The sequence below is a fragment of the Myiozetetes cayanensis genome, unplaced genomic scaffold, assembly GCF_022539395.1.
Source record: "Myiozetetes cayanensis isolate MyiCay16 unplaced genomic scaffold, myiCay2020 scf140, whole genome shotgun sequence".
In the NCBI taxonomy this organism is placed as follows: domain Eukaryota; kingdom Metazoa; phylum Chordata; class Aves; order Passeriformes; family Tyrannidae; genus Myiozetetes; species Myiozetetes cayanensis.
In genome coordinates this window covers 32,033-53,387 of record NW_026087049.1, presented here as the reverse complement: position 1 = coordinate 53,387, position 21,355 = coordinate 32,033, and the positions used below count along the sequence as shown (strand labels likewise).

Genomic DNA, 21,355 nt, shown 5'->3' with positions numbered 1-21,355 from the left:
AACAGATGTTCCTTTTCCGTATGGGAAAACGCAGAGTAAAACAAAGGAATATTCTCCTGCTGAAGCCCAACATCTGTTTGAAGCTGTCTGGCTCCGGTTCAGATTTAATTCTTGTGACAGGTCTCTTCATGCCTTTAATTTCCCATGAAATCCAATTCAAGGAGCTGTTTGTGCACAGCCCGCTCCCAGTGTCGGGGAGAGCGAGGCCACATGCCATCCAGGCGTCCCTCACCCCAAACCACTTTCCTGGAACACTTTCTCTTAAAAAAGCCCCGTTTTGGCTCTTTTCAGGCGACGGCCACGCACGTTTTGGGCGACACCCTAATCCCCTCCACCCTGGTGCTCGCCTGACCGCGCGACGCGTGGCTGCTCCTCCCGGGTGCTCCTGCAGAGGATGGAGCTCCTTCCCAGAACCTGCACTTTTTTATTTTCTTTGAAAGCAAGAAATTTAAATAATTTGGAGTGCGGAATGGAAGTGCCTCCCGGATTTGGGGTTGTCTTGGGTGTGATGATGGTAATGGTGCTGCGGGCACTGGGAGGATTCAGTGGTGGTGGCACCAAGCAGCTGCATGAGCTGCACTCACTGCCCATGGCTCCCAACTAGCCAGGACCCCTGGGAGCAGTGATTTTGGGAGCTCTAGGATGCTCCAAGCTGGGAATTTCAGCTGTCCGTATGGTGGTCCTGCACTGGATGGAGAAGCCATGCTCCTGCTGCAGGTCCCACTGCTGTTTGCAGAAGGCATCAGGAGCTTTCACAAGGTTTTGGGAGCCGGCGTTGGCCCCAGATGTGTCCTCGGGGCTCAGCCAAGGGCCCCTCAGCTGGGGGCACAGGTCACAAGTGAGTTTTTGATAGTTCTGCCCAGCTCTGATATGAAAATCCTCAAATCCAGGTGTCATCTGCTGGAGTTATACACGCCAATGTCTTGTTCATCTAGAAAACACAGATGCATCTTCCTTAAGGACACCAAGATGGTCCCTTTCCCCTCTACCTGCAGACAGGCACCTACTGCTGCTCCAAAAATACTTCCTTGGTGGCTTCTCAGCACTGGAAAGGGAAAGGGAAATGTCAAAACAGGAGTAAAAGACATCACTGATCCCCAAAGGAGTCGAAGTCCCACCAGACCCAGCAGTGCAGGATGGGCTCACCTGTCACCGACGGTCAGGACGTCACCACCACCATAGCTGGGGGACATCACAGTCCCCAAAATGCAGGAGGGGTGTGGGTAGAGAGGGCCCTGGGAGAAGGGAACTGGGCAGGAAATTTGGAAAGGGAATGGAACAGGACTATGAACTGCACAAATCAGCTCTGGATGGGTGCAGCTCGGAGTCAATCTGAAACAGAAAGAAAATTGTGAGTTCCAGGGGAAAATTGAGGGGTTTTTCCTGTTAAAATACAGGGAGAGGGAGGAATTGTGATGGGCCCAAATATTGAACTGATTGAGGACTTCAGGTGAGTTGAAAATCCATTGGGTTGATTTTGTGCTGGTCCTTTTTCATCCCAATCTTTTCATCCCTGGTTTGGAAGAAGCAGGCACGGAGCATCCAGTGTGCTCCAGTAACTCCCACTTCCCTTCTTGAGCACCTCCTGAACGGATTCACCCAATCCCCCACATCCTGCTGCCTGGATCACTCCAGCACCCCAAAATGGACACTCCAAAATCAACCTGTGCCCATTGACAAAGGTGTTCAGGGGATGCTGGACCTCTGGAGTGGGACTGGAGGCCCATCCCGAGATGTTTCCCAGGACACACAAGGAGCGAGCACTTCCCGCATGGACCACGCTCACACAGTGAGTTGCAGCTGTAGTTTTATTTCCTTTTGTGAAAAATAACAGGATTTCGAGGTGATAAAAACATAACCCCCCCCGGGGCTCAGCCCCAGACCCTGCCCACCCCGGCACGACCGCGGGCAGAAGCAGCACCGATGGAGCAGCATCCCCAGGACAGGATCCGGCTCCTTGCCAGGACAGAGCGAAGGTGGGAGCCGGGGATGGGAGCAGAGCCACAGGATGGGAGGATCTGGGAGCAGGTGGAGGCATTCCTGCTCTCGGATCCAGGATGGAATGCCGGCTCCAGCACAACACTGGCCGTGTTCAGTGCTGGCACCACCGTGCTGGTGTCATCCCTGTGCCCCACGGCAGAGATGGGCAACTGGCTCGTCCCACGGAGATTCCCATCGTCGGCAGCTTGTGGAGGGTCTATTTCATTATTTTTTTTTCCATTTTTTCCGTTTTTTTAATAAAAACAGTCTTTAGGTCGACTGCTGGCAGCAGCTCTGAGTAGAAAGCCCCTTCCTCCAGAGTCTGCTTCCAGAAAGTTCAGAAAGGGTCAAATATTGACCAATAATGGTTTTGGCTGCGTTTGAATCTTGATTGTGGCTTCTGCAATGTACAGCGGGGAGGGGACAGGAGGACGGGACCAGGGGGGATGAGGTTTCTCCCTTAGTCAGCAGGTTTGGTGACCAGGGAAAGGGGCTGCGTCTGCAGCACGGCCAGGGCAGCCGGGATGGAGCCAGGGGGCGAGGAGAGGAGAGCCGTGGGGGGCACCGAGGTGAAGGGGATGGGTCTGGAGAGGAGTGAGGGCGGGCTGCTGAGGCTGGAGGAGGAGGAGGAGGAGGAGGAGGAGGAGGAGGAAGAGGAGGAGGAAGAGGAGGAAGAAGAGGAGGCTTTGCTGGAGAGTACGGTGGAATGCACAGCGAGCTGAGCCCTGGCCTCTGGCTTGGTGGTGAGCGAGAGCGGCTGGGCCTGTTCCGAGTGGGTGGGAGCGGGCGCGGCCGGCGAGGCCAGCGCGGCCGACGGCGTGGCGGGCGAGTCCAGCATGCTGCCGTGGGACGAGGCCGGGCTGGCACACGGCTTCTCGGCCGGCAGGTACGGCACACACGGCTTCTTGCTCTTGGCGGGCAGGGAGCCTGGGGGACACGGGCACAGCGTGAGCGGCCGGAGCCCGGAGCAGGGGGAGGACGGGGGGTGGGTACTCACTGTCCGTGTCGTGGCTTTGCTGCTGCGCCAGCTTCTCCCGCTTTCGCTTCTTCTTCTTGCCCTGGAAAAGACGATTTCAGGTTCTTCCACGGCTTTTGGCTGCCCGTGGCGGGGAGCTGGGCTGACGCTGCCCCAGAGCATCCGCAGGGACTTGGCATCATCACCAACCACCCCCAGCACCCCAAACCAGCCAAACCCTGGGAGAGGGGCCCTCTGGGGGGGTGGCAGCAGGGACTGCAGGGGACACACGTACGTAGTTGTCCCGCGCCGACCAGGTCGGGTAGAGTTGTGAGTGCAGCTGCCGCTCCTTCCGCGCCAGCTCGTAGTACTTGGCCTGTTCCTCCCGCGACAGCGAGTGCCACTGCAGGGAGACACCGTGCTGGAGACCCCAGAGCCACGCCAGGAACCCCAAAGCTAGGCTGGAATCCCCAAATCCGTGCTGCTGACCCCGAGGACATAATGTCCTGGGCTGCAGAGGTCCACTCCTCCCCATCCTGATGCCACCCAGGTCCCCACCACCTCCCTGGGACTCCCTGGGCTGGCAGAGCCCCAGCTCCAGGGACGGATCCATGGGGAGAAGTGGAGCCGGGCTGTGTGGAGGGTCCCTGGCAGGGAGATCCCAACCATACCCGCCGGCCCAGGATCTGGTTGATGGCAGCGCTCTCCTTCAGCGTGCACTCAGCCACCACCTTGGCCCTCATCTCCTTCATGTACAGCATGAAGGCATTGAGAGGCTTCTTGATGTGGGGCTTCTTCTCCTCCTCCTTCTTCACTGCCACAGGGGATTTCCTGGAAGGAGCAGGATGGGGGGTCAGGACCCCCAGATCAAGCCCCTGTCCCCATGGTTGGCCCCAGCCCCCACTCACGAGCTGCCTCCAGGGCTGGCGCTGGGCTGGGTGGGCTCCTGCTTGACGATGGGCGAGACAATGGTGGGGTGTGGGATGCCTGAGGGGTGCAGCCCATGGGTGGGCGGTGGGACCATGTGTGGGGAGAAGCGGCTGGACATCAAACTGCAGAGGGGGGAGAGGACAGGAGGAGTGGTCACCTCCCCACAGGCACCTACAGATCCCCCTGAGAACCTCCCGGGCTGAGAGACCACCAGCCTCAAGCCAGTTAAGTTAGAAACCCCCAAACCATGCTGGAACTCCAAATCCACGCTTCAAGCCCTGAAATCAACCCTGGAAACCACAAATCAACCCTGGAAACCACAAATCCACTCTGCAAACCCCAAATCCATGCTGCAAACCCCAAAGCCATGCTGGAAAACACCAAATGCACACTGCAAACTGCAAATCCACAGTGCAAACCCCGAAGCCATGCTGGAGACCCCAAATCCACCCTGGAGACCCCAGATCCACCCTGGAGACCCCAGATCCACCCCAAAGCCCACAAATCCTGCCCCATCTTTGAGATGGGGACACAGACCCAACCTAAGTGATGTCCTGAGCCCATGGGATGTCACATCCCTCCACCTGCAGGGGACCATCCGCTCCCTCCAGAGGGGGGATCTTCATGCAAGGGGAACACCCCAATCTTCTGGGACTGGTCTGTGCCTGTGCATTTTCTGCAGGGAAGTGTCCCAAAACCCACCCCCAGCTCCGGGATGCCCACGAGGGTCCCTCCCCCTTCCAAGACCCACCTGGACATGGAGGCATTCATGGCGAGGGCGGGATAGGGGTGCCGGAAGCCACCAGGAGGGATGGAGTACACGGGCTGTCCTTGCCTGCAAAAACACGAGTTTCAGCGGAAAAAAGATCCCTTCCCGGTTCACGGGGATCCTCGGACTGGTCTCCAGCTATCTCCATCTAGGTGATCCCCAAATTTTCCAGCGGTGGGGAGCCTCTCCCTTCCCACCCGCCACAGGAGCCTGCGGCATCATGCGGAACTCGCGGGGGAAAGTGGGAAGAGGAGGAGGGTCTCAGGGGGCTGTGGGGCTTCTGGGATTCACAGGGACACAGAGGTGAGAGAGAACCCCCTGCCGGGGCCGGTCCATCCTTACTGTGGCACGAGCCAGCCCAGTGGGTGCGGGAGCTGCCCCACGGCTCCGGGGGACAGCGGGTAGTAGGGGGGCAGCTCAGGGGGGTGCGGCGGCCGCGGGATCCCTGCGAGGGAGAGAGGGGGACAGAGCAGGGGGTTAGAGCAGGGGCACAGCAGCCTCGGGGCTCCCCACTGTCCTCCATGCCGTGACTGCCTCCAGCACCCTCCCTTTGAGCACCCCAGCTCCCACTGAGCACCTTGTCTGCCTCCAGCACCCTCCCTTTGGGCACACATTTCCCTCCCAGCACCCCATCTCCCTTGGAGCACCTGGTCTGCTGCCAAGCAACCCACCTGCCTCAGAGCACCCTGTCTCCCTCCCAGCACCCGTCACCGCAGGCTGGGGAGAGGCTGCTGAGACACCCACAGCACAGCCCTGGGGGGGATCCCCACACCCCAGCTCAATCCATCACCAGGTGAGGACCCAGCCCCAGCCCCCTCCCAGGGACAGGGTTGAGACCACCCAGGAGGCAGAAGAACCACCCAATGGAGAGCCCCTCGTTCCCAGCACAGCACCCACACCCTCACGTTCCCTTTGCTCCCCCAAACGTGTCCCCCACCCTGTGCTCACCCGTCTTGGGGTCGATCTCCGGGGAGAGGTGGCCGGGCGGGGACCCCGGCGGGAAGGGGTCGTTGCTGTAGGTGATGAGCGGCGTCAGCGGGTGCATGTGATGGCCGTGCTGCACCACCGGGACCTTGTTGGACTGCGGGGAGAGCGCATGGGAGGGCAGGACAACGGCCACCCCCCAGGAACACCCCCCGGGCAGCAGTGCCAGGCCTGCCCCACCCCTGGGAGTGCTCCAGGCCAGGTAGGACGGTGCTTGGAGCAACCTGATCTAGTGGAAGGTGTCCCTGCCCAGGGCAGGGGGGTGGGACTGGGTGGTCTTTAAGGTCCCTTCCAACCCAACCCGCTTCCTGATTCCATAATTCCAGGAGCATGGGGGGGGCGCTGGGAATTCCCCACCCTGCAGGAAGGGGCTGTTCTTACCAGGTGTGCGGGCGAGGGCGAGCGGCTGTCCTTGAGCGTGGCCCCGGCCGGCACGTCCAGCAGCGGCCACTTCATCTGCAGGTACTGCGGGAGGGACGGGACGATGGCCTCCAGCAGCCCCACACGCCCTCGGCCCCAAAACACCCCCACTGGCTCCAAAACACTCCCTGCCCCTGCACCAGTCCTGAAACATTACCCCCACCCCGAAACATCCCAGCCCCAAGCACCCTCTACTGCAAAACACTCCCAGCCCCATAACACTCCCTGCCACAAAACACCCCTGGCCCCAAAACACCCCCTGTCCTCTAAATACCCCTAGTCCCAAAACACCTTCAGCCCCAAAACATCACCCCAGCCCCAAAACACTCTTACAGCCCCCCCAAAAAACCCTGGTCCCAAAAGATTCCCCAGCCCACAAACTACCCCCCCCAGCCATAAAACACCTCCAGCCCTAAAACATTCCCCAGGCCCTTAAAACGCCCCTGGCCCCAAAACATTCCCTCACCCTGAAACAACAGCCTGGCCCCAAAATATTCCCTGGTCCCGCCTGCACTGGCTGGAGATACCTCAAGCCATGGAGGACACCATGGGCTGATGGCAAAGAGGTTTTGGGGGGACAAAAGGAAGTTTTCAACCCTATGTGCCTCTACAGACCCCAGTAATGGTGCAAACCCCCAAATCCCAAATTGCACAAACCCCTAATTCCCAAATCTCTGCCCCAAAGAGTGCTAAGGCTCAAACTGCAACCCCCTCAAAACCTAAACCCCAAATGGTGACAAACCCCAAATCTTAAATCCCAAATCTCACCCCAGTGGTGCTGCCTCTCCCTGGGAGGTCCCTGTGCCTGGGGGTGCCCCCCCTGTCCCCCGTCCTTGGGGTACCATCATCAACCCCAAATTTTTGGCATGCAAGAAATCAGTCCCATACTGAGAGGGGAGGGGACAAATACAGGGGGTTTGGAAGTGTTTGGGGGTTTTTTCCCCATCCAAGGTTAAATCTTGCTATGACAATGGGGTGTCTGCCCAGTAGCCCCCCAAAGAAAGGCACTTTGTGTAGTGTTTGGGGGGGCCGAAGGCGTTTCCCACAGACAGCAGGAGGGAGGGAAGGTCCCTGGAGATGCCGGGGGCTCGAGAATGTGGGAATGTGGCTGGAGCAGCTGCCTGCAGGAATTTCCCCACATACAGACCTTCCTGAGCTGAGGCAGCTGGAAGGAAAACCCAGGAGGAGTTTGGGGGAGTGTTAACCCTTCCAGGGCTGGCAGGTTCCTCCCCACTTGCATTGCCTCCTGCCACCCCCGAAGTGTCCTGTGTCCCCTCTGCAACACCTCCTGCTGTCCCTGAGTCTCCACCATCCCCCTCCTGCATCTCCAGTATCCCATCTATCTCCTCCTGCACTCCACATCCCATCCAGCACCTTCCCTGCATCCCCTCCTGTGCCTTCAGTATCCCTGCCTCTATCTCCAGGATCCCCTGTTGCACCTCCAGTATCCCACCACTGCATTTCCAGTATCCCCTCCTCTGCATCTCCATTATCCCCCCATCTCCAGTATCCCCCCCTGCATCTCCAATATCCCACTCCTGCATTTCCAGTATCCCACACACCTTCAGTATCCTCCTTCTGCCTCCAGTAACCTCTCCATCCCCAGCATCCCCCCGCTCCATCCCCAGTATCCTGCTCCATCTCCAGCACCCAGAACCCCCCCTCACACCCTCTCCCTGCTGCACCCTGGGACCCCCCACGCAGGACCCCCTCGGCACAGCACGGTCCCAAAGCCAAGACGAGAATTCCCCACGATCCAACCATTCCCACAGCTGCAGGCACATGGATGCCCAGAAACCTGCTTCACTGCCTGCCCCAGGTGCCACCAGGGCACTCCTCACCCCTATCCCAGCACAGGGATGCTCCAGTGCCTCCATGGGGAGACTTTTGGCACTGCTGGGATAATCCCACTGGTGTCAGGAGTCAGGACTGGATCTGTCCCTTGGCAGCTGGTTGTGGAGGAGGTCACGAGCAAGGACACCACATTCCCACATGGGTGGCACATGGGTGACCCCCTGACCCTGGCTCACCGTGACCCACCAGCTCAGCATCACCTGTGGGCTGTCACCCACAGGCTCGGTGTCACTCGTGGGCTCATTATCACCTATGGGCTGACTCACTATCACCTGTGGCTGTCAACTGTGGGCTGTCACCGGTGGACTCACTGTCACCCCTGGCTGTCACCTGTGGACTCACTGTCACCCACGGGCTCACTGTCACTCAAGGCTGTCACCTGTGGGCTTACTGTCACCTATGGACTCACTGTCACCCATGGGCTCACTGTCACTCAAGGCTGTCACCTGTGGGCTTACTGTCACCTATGGACTCGCTGTCACCCACGGGCTCACTGTCACTCAAGGCTGTCACCTGTGGGCTTACTGTCACCTATGGACTCACTGTCACCCATGGGCTCACTGTCACTCGTGGCTGTCACCCACAGGCCCGCTGTGACCCGTGGGCTCACCATGGCTCATGCATTCACCATCACCCCGGGCTTGCCATGACCCGGCTCTCCTTAGGATGCAGGAGCTGTTCCTGCAGTGCCAGCTTTGATGACCCTCCAAATCCGGGGGATCCAAGGCACAGGGACAGCCCCACAGCCATGCTCAGGGTGATGTCCGAGGTGCCTCCCCTTGCAGCCCTGCAGGGGTGACACTGGGGACCCCCCACCTTCCCCCTGCCCATCCCCATCCAAGCAGCCCCAAGCACTGGACGAGAACCCCCCGTCATCCCCATGACCACGCGCAGGGCAAGGCAGGAGATGCCTCCCCAGTGCTGAGGGGGCTCCCTGGCCCCCCCTCAGGACCCCCTGCCCATCACAAAGGGGCTTTCTGGGCCGCTCTGTAAGCGGAGAAGGCGCGAGGGGATGGGGACGGGCGGGGAGGCAGCGGCGGGGGAAGGTTTGGGGGATAAAAGGCTGATTCTCATTTCGAGGCCATTTCGGGAGGCTGGGCAGGGGAGGGGGGAAGGGAAGAGGGGGGACCCTTTCAAAATATACAAAGAGGGGGGGAGCTGGTGAATGGTTCAGTGGTGATGTGGAAAAATGACCCCCCCTGACCCTTTTCCTTCCCCATCCCTCAGCTCCAGCTGGGACACAGCCCCCACTGTCCCCCCCACCCCCGTCCCCCACGTGGGGATTGGAGCTGTGAAATAGCAACAAAAAAAAGAGGAAAATAGTTGAAAATCGGTCACATTCCAGAGAGATTAGAGCCAGTCCTGGGTCCTCGTTACCAGCCAATTAAAAACAGGGATAACCCCTTCCCTGCCGGAGCCCGTCCCTCTGGGAACCCTCTGGGAGCCCCCAGACCCCGGAGGAAGGGGAACCGGGGGATCCCCTGGTGCCCAATTAAGGGTGTTCATGACAGGATTTCCACTCCTCTTCTGCACAGGGATCGATCCAGCTGCAATGGTTTCCTTGGGAAGGGGGAAAAGTGCTGGCTGGGGCTGGGCTGGGGCTGCATGTCCTGGTGTGGCACATCCGGGTGGGAGTTGTGTGTCCCAGGATTGCACGTCCTAGCGTGTCATGTCCTGGTGTCGTGTCCCAGGGATATCCCAGGACTGCACATCCCAGCATTCCACATCCTGGTGTTGCAGATCCTGGCATTCCATATCCTGCTATTGCGGATCCCAGCTTTCCGTGTCCCAGTGCTGCACGTCCTGCTGCTGTGTGTCCCAGCGTGCCATGTCCCAGGATTCCACATCCTGGTGCCTCATGTCCCAGGACAGTGTGTCCCAGCTCTCCACATCCCAGGATTGCACATCCTGACCTTGCATATCCCAGCATTGTTTGTCATGGTGCCTCATCTCCCAGGATCCCCTGGCCCAGCACTGTGTGTCCCAGCATCTCCTTCCTGGTGTCCCAGCCTGGCATCCTGTCCCAGCACTGTGTCCCAGTGCTGCTGTGCTGCCTTGTGTCCAGGCAAGATGAAATTTTTGAGGGAAATGGGTGTTCCAGGTTGGATGCTCTGCACCCAGGTGTCCCAGGATTGCCCATCCCAGGTTTACTGCCTGTTCTGCTGCTCTATCTCCAGGCTCTGCGACTCATCCCAGTGCTGCACATCCCATCACCAATCCCGACGCCGCCTGTCCCAGCACAGGCTCCTCTCTGCTGGGATCAAAGCCTCAAAGTCGGCATCCACCGGCCTCATTTTGGGAGAGAAAAGGTCTGTTTGGGACCATTTTTCCAAGTAAAACATTACCTAGAGCCTCTGGGGCAGGAGCTTTTCTATTTGCCTGCAGATGACCCAACAGGAACCACCATGGAGAAGATCCAGGTGATCCCAGCACCTGGGTGCTCCATCCCCATCCCAAAACCCCCACAGATGAGCTGCAGAGCACCTGGGAATATTCCCACTGGTATCCAGCATCCATCCCTCCCACACCACCTCCATCCCAGGACAGGACCTGGGGGATGGTGACCCCCAGTCGCCCATCCTCATGCCATTCCCTTTTCCAGCCCGAATTCCCAGGGCTTTGCAGAGTCCTCCAAGTCCCTTCCCTGCTCCCAGGAGGCCCCCAGCCTGCTTACACAGCGGTGGGATAACCAACAGCCCTTCCCCCTCCTGCCTCTGCTCCAACCCTTTTCCCCAAAATTCATCCCAAAATCATGCCAGGGGAGACGGGAAAGGCCAAGCATCAGGGTGGTTTTTTTGGGGGGTTGTGGGATGTTTAATGGAGTCCCCCAAAACTGTCCAGGTGTGGCTGCTGCCCCAAGGCATCCCAAGGTCCTGGCCTTGAGCAGTGTCACCAGCTTGTTTGGGAAAAAAACACCCAAATTTGGCTCCAGGTGTCACAGGGGGATGGGATCTTTGAGGGGAGTGAGGATTCTGGGCTCAGTGTGTCGTCCAACCCTATAAAACTTTGTGCTTGGGAGCACAGAGGGGCAAAAACCCCAAATCTGCCCTGGCAGGAGGGGCTGGGGCTGCACCCCAGGATGCTGTGGAGGGGGTGGTGCCAAGGGGGAACAGAGGGGGAGCCCCAAACAGGGGGGAAAAAGGGGAAAGGGGGAAGGGGAAGAAGGGAGGAAAGGAAAAAAAGGGGGGGAAAACATGGGAAAAGGGGGAGAAAAGGGGAAAAGGGAGAAAATGGGGAGAAGGGAAGGGGGAAAAGGGGGAAAGGGAGAAAAACAGGGGAGAAGCAAAAGAAAATGGGGGGGAAACAGGGAAGAAATGGGGAAAAGGAGCCCAAAAGGGTGGGAAAAGGGTGAAAAAAGGAAAAAGGGGAAAATGGGGAAGAAAGTGGGAGGGAAGAAAACGGGAGGGAGGAAAAGGAAGGGAAGAAAAGGGGAGAAAGGGGCAAAAATAGGTGGAAAAAATGGGAGAGAGGAGGGAGAAATGGGGGGAAATTAGGGGAGAAAAAAGGAAGAAAGGGAAAAGGAGGGAGGAAAAGGGGAGAGGAAAGGGGAAAAAGGAAAAAAGGGGGGAAAACTGGGGGAAATAAAGAGCATAAGGAAGGGAGAAAAGGGAAAAATGGGGGAATGTGGAAAAGGGAAGGGAAAGGGGGAATAAAAGAGGGGGAAAAGGCACTCATGGGACATGGAAAGAGAGTCCAATTAGGAAGACAGAAAAGGAAAGGGAAGGCGTTGGGGATTCACCAGTCGTTGGGATTCGTGTCCCCTTGGAGATGGAAATGGAGCAGGAAGGGGAGAGAAAGGGAAAGTAGGGACCCAACCTGTCACCCTCCTGAGCTGGGACAGGGTGTCCTTCATACCCCAGTAAATCACTCCAATATCAAAAAACAGGGAGAAAACCAGGAACATCCCAGTCCCACGGGGCCCATCGCCCGTCCTGCAAGCCCCCACTGTGTTCTGCTTCCCTGGGATAATTGGGAAGGGAGAAATCCCAATTACAACTGGATTTACAGCCCAAGGAACGGGCCGTAAATCTTCCCCCCCACTCCCTCCCTGCAGCCACTTCCCAGCCAAATAATCTCCTCCAGATGTTGCCCATGAACACCAGGACAACAAATTCATGTCAGGAGACTTTTGGGGGGTCTCCTGCATCCCCACATCCCAAGGAGAACCAAAAAAATTCCTGATGGGGTTATTTTCCCATCAGGATTTAGGGTTTTTCAAGGGTGATATGGGGATGATGCAGGACACATCACCATGTCCCTGTTTGGCATTTTTTTGGGTGACACCAGCCAGGCAAAGGGTGTTCCAAGCAGGGACAATGATTTTAGGGTGGGAATGAGAGCTTGTGACACCTCAACAACGGATGCTCATCCATTCCTGTGACACAGCCCAGACCCACGGACACCAGGTGGGAAATGCCAGTGGGGCTGGGATGGGAAGGTGGAAAAAGTGGCCAGGAGATGAAAAACAAGCCTCAAAAAACTCAGTTTGGGATGAGCTCAGTGTGGTGGCACTTATCCAACTTCATCTCTATTTCCCCCCCCCCAGGGATGCCAGTGGCAGAGGAAGGTGAGAGAGGGAACTGGGGATGAGAAGGATGGCAGGAAGCAGGATGATGCTGGAGGGATGCCAGGACACTGGCAGAGCTAGCTCCTGGGATGCAGCCTCAGCCCAGAGTGACCCTGGCACAGGGACCCTCCGAGAATCCCCCACACACGGATGCCCTGAGCATCCCTTGCCCCACGGGTGACTTGAGCATCCCATGCATACCCCACGCATCCCTCACCTAGGCATGCCCTCACCAGGCCTCTCCCCACGGACACCCCACGCACCCCTCACCCACGGGTGCCCCCAGCACCCCTCACACACACCAGCCATGGAGCAGGATGGGCTCAGTGCCTGCTGGGCCCCCCCTCCCAGCCCCCTAAACCCAGTGGCCCCGAGTCCCCCCGTGGCTTTTGTCTGCAGCTCCCGGCCCCGGCCTCAATAGATCCATTCATCCCGCTGCATCCGCACGGGGGATCCCGGCGGGAACAACAGGCTCAGCCTGCCCCGCCACCAACAATCCCAACACTCCCACCGCTCCAAAGCCCCCCACGCCACCCCTGCTACCAGGGGCCACGGCTGCCAGGGGACTCCAGGGGGTCCTGTACCCCCCAGCAGCCCCCATGGGACACCAGCACGGCCAGCACGGCCTGCTGACCTGCCCTGCCCTCTGCCCAGGCTCTGAACACCATCCCCAGGGCTCCAGGATCCCCAGGGCTCCGGGATCCCCAGGGTGAAGGCACAGAGTGACATCGTTGCCAAAAAACACCAGTGCAAACCGTGAAGCCAAACATCACCATCGCCCCTTCCCCTCCCCCTCCCCCTCGGAGTACCTTCCCCCACTCCACCCCCTCTCCTCCCAAAACGCCCCCAAGTCCCGGTGTGAGCACAGAGAGAGACGGACACAACACGATCCCGACCCCCCCTTCCCTTATCCCTCCTCTTCCTCCATCCGGGATGCACTGGGCACTTCCCCCCGGGTTCCTCTTCCCTCCCAAGCTCCCGCCAGCGACTTCAAGGAAGGAAAACTAATGAAAAGCAGCTGCTGGGAATTCCAGAAGGATGATGAATGTGCCTCAGTCCCGGAACAATCCCAGGGCTGAGCAGAGGCGCCCCGAGCACTTACTTCATCGCTTTAATTTGGGAATAGTGTTGGAAAAGGGAGGGAGGAGGGAGAATTGGGGGGGGGGAGGGAAGTCCTCCTGTAGGTCTCATTTAGCCCCTACAAACCCCGCCCGCAGGGTAATTAGCCGAAGAGCATAATTAAGGAGCGGGATAAAGAGGCCATTGTGTGCGGCAGGCGGGAGAGTCTGGGAGTGGGGAAACTGAGGCACGGGGAGGGCTCAGAGCCGGCAAGGATCGGATTAACCCAGCAGCTGCACGGAGCAACAGGGAGAAGCCAAAAAAGTGTGAAAAAATCCTTTTTTTCCCTTAATATTTTCCAGGTGGGGAAGGAAGGCGGCACTGACGGGGGAGGTAAATCCTAAATAAACCAGCAAATCCCAAACTGGTGCAGGAGGAAGGAGGAACCACCTTAGTCCAGAGATGCAGAGCACCGAACGAGCCCCCCAAGCCAGAAAAATCCCCCCATCCCAACACTTCCATCCACATCCCAACGCCAAAACCCTCCACGCTCCACTAGAGCTGCCAGCAAGACCCGCCCAGTTTTCGGAGCAACCCTTTTTCCTGCCAAAAATCTGTATTTTAATCATTTTCCTTGGCAGCAGCGCAGTTAAGGATCTATTTTCTTTAGGAGACAGATACGGCTCTGTATCCTCGGGAATTCATCGCAGGAATGGTGCAAAAAAAAGCCAGAATAAGCCCAGGTTACAGATTTTTCCCTCATTTATTTTGGGATCACAGCCCGCGGAGGCTCATTAATTACACGGAGGTGCATTAATTACACTGGCATGGCGTCGGGAGAGCTGTTTGGATGGAATTCCATGCCTGAGGAAGGGTTGGATTTATTTAAATCCTCGCCTCCAGACTCGAATTCCTGGGGTTAAACTGGTTTATTTTGGGAATAATGCCAATCCTGTGCGTGGTCTCAGCTTCGCCTCTCTGGTAGTGCCGTGCCTGGTTCCCATCCCCTTCCCAAGCTGGATGAGATTCCCATGCTGGGATGAGATTTTACCCCTGTATGGATCCGGCTAATTCTGGGTTTGGGATAAAACCCGTCAGCTCCCCATGTTCCTGATGGAATGGATCCGGCGTGGTGGCAATAGCGATTTGCATCCATCCAGTTCCTGCATGTCCAGAGCTTTTCCTTTCCATCCCACCTTGGAGACCTTCGTGGTGTTGGGAATGATCCCAAGGAGCCAAACACAGGCTCAGGGGTCCCCAGTTCCTGATTCCCTCTGGGGAAAACTGGGCTAAAACACTGCTCCAAACACCAATGCCATCAGGAGTTTCCAACAAATTCCTTCACCGTCTGAGTGGACCCCCAGAAATACCCCCCAGACAGAAATTGCCAGGGAAATGATACTGGGATGGGTGGTGACTTCCCAGATCTCGGGATCCTGTTTGGAAACAACCCAGGAGCAAAGCGAATACACCCAGATGAAGGGCAGGAGCATCCATCTGTTGGTGGGTTGGCACAAGGATGGGCCTTCTCCCACCTTGGGGTGCAAGAGGGCGTTGTGTATCCAGATTCCTAAATATTTCCCGGATTTCTAAAGACTTCATAGTGAAGAGATGTGAAAGCAGTGCTTCCCTGCCCAGTATTCCAAAGAAGTCCTCCAGTGGTTTTGCTGCCGTCAGATCGAACCCGGCACCAATGGATACATCCGTCCCCAGGATCCATCACCTTCCCAGCCACCTCCTCGGAGCATCTCCTGACCACAGAGATTATTTGGGGCGTGGGTTTTCCACAGAAATCTTCCCTTTCCCGTGCAGGTGGATCCACAGCACCGTGGGTGATGAGGATGGATGCTGCCGCCCCGGGATCCTGCAGATCAGCTCGTTTCCTCCAGGCTGGGGTAAAACAAGAGAGAGCTGGAACAGTCGGCTCCCAGAGCAGCCCGTGCCTCCTGCCGGGGGTGCCTCCTGCCACCCCGGCGCTCCGCGTGCCCGGGCCCGTCCCAGCCTCCCGGGATGCAGACGGGTGGCAGGTTTGGCTCCGTGAGCTCGGGGCCCTCGGGCGATGCTTCATGTGCGGATGCTGCGCCCGGCTGGATCCACTGTGGAACTGGAGAGGCTGCATCCCACGGAGCCAGCAGAGGATCGGGAAGGCTGTACCTGGGTGTCTCTTGGGGTTGCTGTGTCTGGATGGATTTGGTACAAGATGGAGAATTCTGAGCCCAGTTGCATCCAGTACGGGATCAAGAATGTCGTGTCCTGCTGGATTCAATGCGGGATCAAGGATGCTGCGCCCACGTGGAGCTGGTACAGGATCAAGGATGCTGAGCCTGGCCGGATCCAGCATGAGATCAAGGATGTTGTGCCCATCAGGATCTGGTTTGGGATTGAGTGATGCTGCACTGACTGGAGCTGCTGTGGGACTGAGGATGCTGCAGCCAAAAGGATCCAGGACAGGGTCAAGGATGCTGTTCCTGGCTGGATTCAGTATAGGGTTGAGGACATTCTGTCCTGCCAGATCTAGCACGAGATTGGGGATCCTCCACCTATCTGGATCCACTATGGGATCGAGGATGCTGAGCTTGGCCTGATCCAAGGCAGGATTCCTGTCCTGCCAGATCCAGCACAGGACTGCAATGCTGTGCCTGGCTGGACCCAGAATGGCCTCGAGGATGCTGTGCCCAGGTGGATCTGCTGTGGGACTGGGGACGCCAAGCCCAGCCAGATCCCATCCAGCCTTGGCAGCACGACAATGTCCTGGGATCAGTGCTGGATCCAGGGCATCTCTGCACCACCACTCCAGCAGGAGCTCGTGGAAGGGGGTTTTGTGGAAGGAGGTTTGCGACCAGCACAGCGCTCAGGCCCTCTCAGTGCCCCAGGGGTCTGGCAGAGCCTCACCCGGCGGCGCCACAAAATTCACCCAGCCCCCCCCACTACCCCCAGTTTGCCCTCCCTCCCTGATAATCCTCACTCACTTGGCTCCACGAAGAGGCCCCAATCTGTCAGGATTCAGCCCCAATCTGCACTTTCCCAACCCTACTCGTCCCTCCAAAACATCCGGGAGGTGCTCCAGCCCCTGTTAATTAATCCCCTTTCTGGGATTCATTAAATCATCATTAGTGGCTGCTTGTGACAGATCCCAACACCAATCCCTTCTCATTATCCCGGATTCCTCACCAGTGTTTGGCATCGTGGCCAATGGTGCATCATCCCCAAAACCTCATAATCCTAAAAGTGACAAATCGGGAATACAACCTTTATCCAGCCACCGGCCAAACACCGTGATAATTAGCTAATCCACCCTCCCAATCCCAGGATTTGAGCTCCATGGCCACCCCAACCAGTTGCTTCCAGGAAAACAAAAGTAGGAAAACCCTAAAAATACAGAAAACTCTCCCTGCGACACCAGCCAGATTCCGGGATTTCAAGCCATTATAAATGCCACAACTGTTGTTATCCCATATATATCCCATAAGGGAACACAGTTTCCTATGGATACTGGGGAAACAATACAGGGGAAAGCATCGGTGGAGCAAGAAATACACCTGGACAGTTCAGGAATGGGCTGGGATGCTCCAGCCCAGGATGCAGTGGGTACCACAGCCGGAGTCCCCACCCCTCCCAGAAGGCTGAGGACCCCCCAGGGGGCTGAAAATTCTCCCCTCAGTTCCCCCTCCCCTGCCCCCTCCGCGGGAAGGCACCAGGAGGGGAAACTGAGGCAGCAAAGGGTCTCATATATGGTAGGGAACACCTTATATACCTTTATACACCTAAAATACCTTTATAGCCCTAAAATTTAGGGTACTGCCCAGGAACATGAATGGGATCGTTTGGGGATCGAGGGACACTGCTGGGGGGGGAGGCCTGTGGGTCCCCCTCTCCATTCCCTCCTCCTCCCCCCGAAATTCTCGCTCAATTTGCTTAATCACTTCTCCCCCCGCGGGAGAATGTCGGCCCATTAACGGCTTTAAAACCCTTTTAAAATGAGAAAAGCGGCAGCTCAGGGTCAGGTTTCGGGGCGGGTCCCCCGGGGTGAGGCCCCCCCCAAACTCCCCACCCCTCCCAGGGCCCCCCTCCCACCCCAAAGGGGCAAAGTGAAGGGAATAAACCCAATTTCTTGGGGGGTTATTTAGCACCAGGTTGTCGTTTTCCTGCGGGACGGGCTGTGAGGCTTGAGGGGGGTGTGTCTGAGCATCCCCAAACAGTGGGAGAGAGGTGTTAGGAGAGGGTCTGGGGGGGCACTTACGGTGCGGGCGCCGCCGGGGGAGAGGGCTCCGTTGGCGAGGTAGGGGCTACCCAACTCGGGGAGCATCAGGAAGGGGTAGCCGGGATAGGGGGGACCCTTAAAAAAACCCCCATCTTGTTGTCGTCTGACCACTGGGGAGAGAAGGAAAGGGGAGGTCAGGAGGCAGAGGGCTGGGGGATGCACCCACGGAGGGAGGCAAGGCAGGGTGCCTGGTGGGGCCTGGGGAGGTCCCTCTGGGAATGCCAAAGTCCCTTGGGGTGTCCTTGGTTCTTCGGGGGTTCCCATTTAGGGGGGGGCAGGTAAGTCTTTCTGGGGGTGCCCAGTCTCCTTCTGGGGGGTCCCTTCTTCTTCTGGGGGAGTTGTCTCCACTTGTGGGGACCCTAGGCAGGTCTCTCTGGGGTGACCAAGTCACTTTGTGGGAGTCTTTGGTACTCCTGGGGGATGGTCCGCACGTGGGGAGGTGTAAGGTCCCTCTGCGGATGCCCGAGTCTCTTTGGGGGTCCCAGTCCCTTGGGGGGTGTCCTTGATTTTTCTTGGGAGGTCCCCACTTGGGAGTGACCTGGGTAGGTCCCTCTAGGGGTGTCCAAGTCCCTTAGGGATCCTTGGTTCTTCTGGGGGGAGTGGGGAGTGTCCCGACATGGTAGGGCCCGGATAGGTCCCTCTCGGGGTGCCCAAGTCTCTTGGGGGTGTCCTTGGTTGTTCTCGGGGAGTCCCAGCTGCTGGGTGGCCGCGGGAGGGGGATCTCGGCTGCACGGGGGGTCCCGGGGGGGCAGAGGGTCCCGATGCTGGTCACTCCAGGAAAGGACCCAGCTGTGGGGGGCAACCGAGCCCGGCTCCTCCGTGGGGCGGCACCGACCGAGCCGTAGGGGAGCGACCGGGGCCGGTTACCGGAGCGGGGGGCGGGACCGGGGGCCGGGGGATGGGAGGGGGACACGAAGGGAGGGCAGACACGGGGAGGGGACACGGGGGCTGAATCTGGGGACACGGCGGGGGGTGATGACATGGAGGGGAATTACGGGGACACGGGGTGGGCACGGGTGTTGAGGACACCAGGGAGAGGAACACGAGGATCGGAATTAGGGGGATACGGGGGTGGCACGCGGGGTGGAGCAGAAGGACACGGGGCGGGGGACATATGGGGAGGTGAGTACACGAGGGGGGCACACGGTGGGGGAACTGGGAGACACACGAGGGGAGACGGGGGGACACGGGGGTCCTGCCCGCAGCCGGGGGCGGAAACAAAGAAGTTGGGAAGTGTCGGCTGGTCCCAGGGGATGCAGCGGGGAGCAGGAGGGGAAGGGGGGCGCCGTGGGGGGGGTCCGGTACCTTCTGCCAGAGAGTCCCGCGGCTTCTGGAAACTTTCCCGGGGCGGCGGGGGCCGCTCCGCCTGCGGGAGAGGCGGTGAGCGGAGCGGGGCCGGGCGGGGGCGCGTCCCCCGGCTTCCCGCCGCCCCCGCCTCACCTCGGGGCCGGGGCCGCCCCCGGGGCCGGGGCCCCCGCGGTTCTCGGTCTCGCTGACCAGCGAGGACTTGAGCTCGTCTAGGTCCCCGTGGGCCGAGCCGCGCCCCGCGCCCTTGTCCTGCTCCTCGCCCTCGTCCTGGAAGGCGATGAGCTCGTCGGGGGCCCCCAGGTCGTCCCCCCCCGTCGGTTCCAGCTGCGGCATCGTGGGGTCCCGCCCCGGCCCCGCCGGGCCTCGCCGCCGCCGCCGCCGCCGCCCGGAGGGTCGGGAATGCGCGGGGCGGCGGGGCGGGGAGGAGCCGGGATGCAAACCGACACCGGGGGCCGGGCAGGGGCTCGCACCGCCCCACCGGCCCCGCACGGGTCCCGCCGCCGGCTCCGCACCGGCCCCGCGCCCGCCCCCGGCCCCGCACCGGCCCCGCCGGCGGAGCGGCCCCGCTGCCCACGGGGCGCCCACGGGGCGACGGCCGGTCCCGCCGTGCCTGGCGCTCCCTGCACGTTCGGGGTCCCCCCATCCCATCCGGGCAGCCCTCATGCCATCCAGGGTTCCTCTGCCCTATCCAGGGTGCCTCAGCTGGGGTCCCCACAGTCCCATCCATGGGGTCACTTCCCATCCGAGTGCTTTCAGTGCATACATGCTCTGCCACACTGCGTCTTCTACCATCCCCCCCGCATCCTGCCCTGGTCCCCCCATCGTGCCCAGAGTTCCCCTATCCCATGCAGGTCCCCGATCCCTCCCAGGGTGATCCCCCCATCTGGGTGCTCCCACACTGCTGAAGCTCTCCGTACCCTGGCCCCCCATCCTATTTAGTTGCCTTCACCTTCCTTGAGTGCCCCCATCCCACCAAGGGTGCCCCCCCTCCCATCATCCTGCTGGGGTGTCCCCATTGCATTTGAGTGCCTCCAGTAGCAGGAGAACCCTTATCCCACCCAGGGTGACCCTGACCTGCCAGGTTGTTCCCATCCCATCAGGGTGTCCCCATCCTATCCCTGTGTTCCACCACACTGGAGTGTTCCCAGTTCACCCCAGTGTCCCTGTCCCTACCCCAGGGGATGCTCAGGGGGGGTTCCCCATCCCCCATCCCTCACCACAGCAGGAGCAGAGTCCTACCATGGTAAGACCAGCCATCCTGCAGGACAGACCCACTGCAAAAACCTTTTTTCCCTTTTTTTTTTTTACAGGATGGGCTTGTTCCCCCGTGACGGGCACTCACGGGGCTGCTGGGGTGGCACCAAACGGGACTTCATCCAACATCTCCAAACCATTGTCTTGGTCTCACCCCATCACCCACAGCCTGACTGTGAACCCCAACCTCCAGTCCCCAAACCCCCGGGGGCCACCAGGCTCCACCACCCCCCAGCAGCCCCTCGCTCTGCTCCACAAAGGTTCTTCAGTTGCTCTGCCTGAAATACTCCATGAAAAGGCTTTTGTACCATCGAAATCGCTGGTGACCCCAGTCCCCCCTGCCCAAGATTCCCAAGGAAAAGCAGGAGGCAGCTGCAGGGGGTCGTGCTGGCCGGCCCTCCCTGTTCCCAGCCCTCCAGATGTTTTATTGCCCTGTGTTTAATTAACATTTCCAGCCATTCTAGCCCTGTGCTGAATGGGGAGCTCACATCTGCCCCTTCTTCCTAAACAGCTCTGTGGTTAGGGGTACGTGTGGTGGAGTCCCCACACGGGGTATGGATGTGTCTGAGGGGGCTGTTTGCACTCCAGGACGCTAAAAAATATAAATTATTACCTTAAGCGTTACTTTTACCCATGTTCCCCATAAATAACATGGGATGAGTCCTCGAGGAGTGAGGACATGGCTGGTTCCTGGCATCGGCATGAACCGCTGTCCTATGTCACCCAGCACTCCCCAGTGATTCCCAGCCTTGCAGGTCCCCAGGTCATAACACGGGCCCCAACAGCACTGCACTTTTGGGCTGTGTCCAAACATTTTTGTAGGTCCTATAAACCCGGGAGAGCCTCTAAAATGGGTTTTGAGGTGATGTCAGGTGGTGACTGGTGCTCTGGGGGTGATGACGGGATGGATGGATGGAGGATCCGTGGGATGGAGGGGGTTGGGGGGTCTAAGGTGGGACCATCAGACACCCCAGGAGCTTCAGCCACTGCAGGAGCTCAACGACCCCAGGAGTC

At 59.0% G+C, this 21,355-nt stretch overlaps 1 protein-coding gene across 2 annotated transcripts; it reads right to left on the bottom strand.

Moving 5' to 3' along the window:
- Positions 1-1,240: 1,240 nt before the first annotated feature.
- TCF7L1 (transcription factor 7 like 1) lies at positions 1,241-19,492 on the bottom strand. Of its 2 annotated transcripts, none has more exons than XM_050310028.1 (12): positions 19,220-19,470; positions 19,085-19,145; positions 17,759-17,889; positions 6,000-6,083; positions 5,583-5,715; positions 4,977-5,079; positions 4,617-4,700; positions 3,844-3,987; positions 3,607-3,766; positions 3,231-3,338; positions 2,978-3,038; positions 1,241-1,332 (listed from the first exon to the last, which is right to left on the bottom strand). In XM_050310028.1, the coding sequence occupies exons 1-12, from the start codon at positions 19,418-19,420 to the stop codon at positions 1,328-1,330; spliced, it is 1,275 nt and encodes a 424-aa protein (XP_050165985.1). In that variant the 5' UTR covers positions 19,421-19,470; the 3' UTR covers positions 1,241-1,327. The 2 variants fall into 2 exon arrangements, with proteins under 2 accessions (XP_050165985.1, XP_050165986.1); XM_050310029.1 differs by lacking the exon at positions 1,241-1,332 and adding an exon at positions 2,314-2,907 and having other exon boundaries at positions 19,220-19,492.
- Between the last annotated feature and the right edge of the window lie 1,863 nt (positions 19,493-21,355).

Coding starts and splice junctions, on each gene's coding strand:
- TCF7L1 (XM_050310029.1), bottom strand. CDS start 19,420: ATGCCGCAGCTGGAACCGACGGGGGGGGACGACCTGGGGGCCCCCGAC. Junction 6,084..17,758: donor CCCCCGGCGGCGCCCGCACC/GTAAGTGCCCCC, acceptor TCCCTCCCGCAG/TACCTGCAGATGAAGTGGCC. Junction 4,701..4,976: donor CTGGGCTGGCTCGTGCCACA/GTAAGGATGGAC, acceptor GTGTTTTTGCAG/GCAAGGACAGCCCGTGTACT.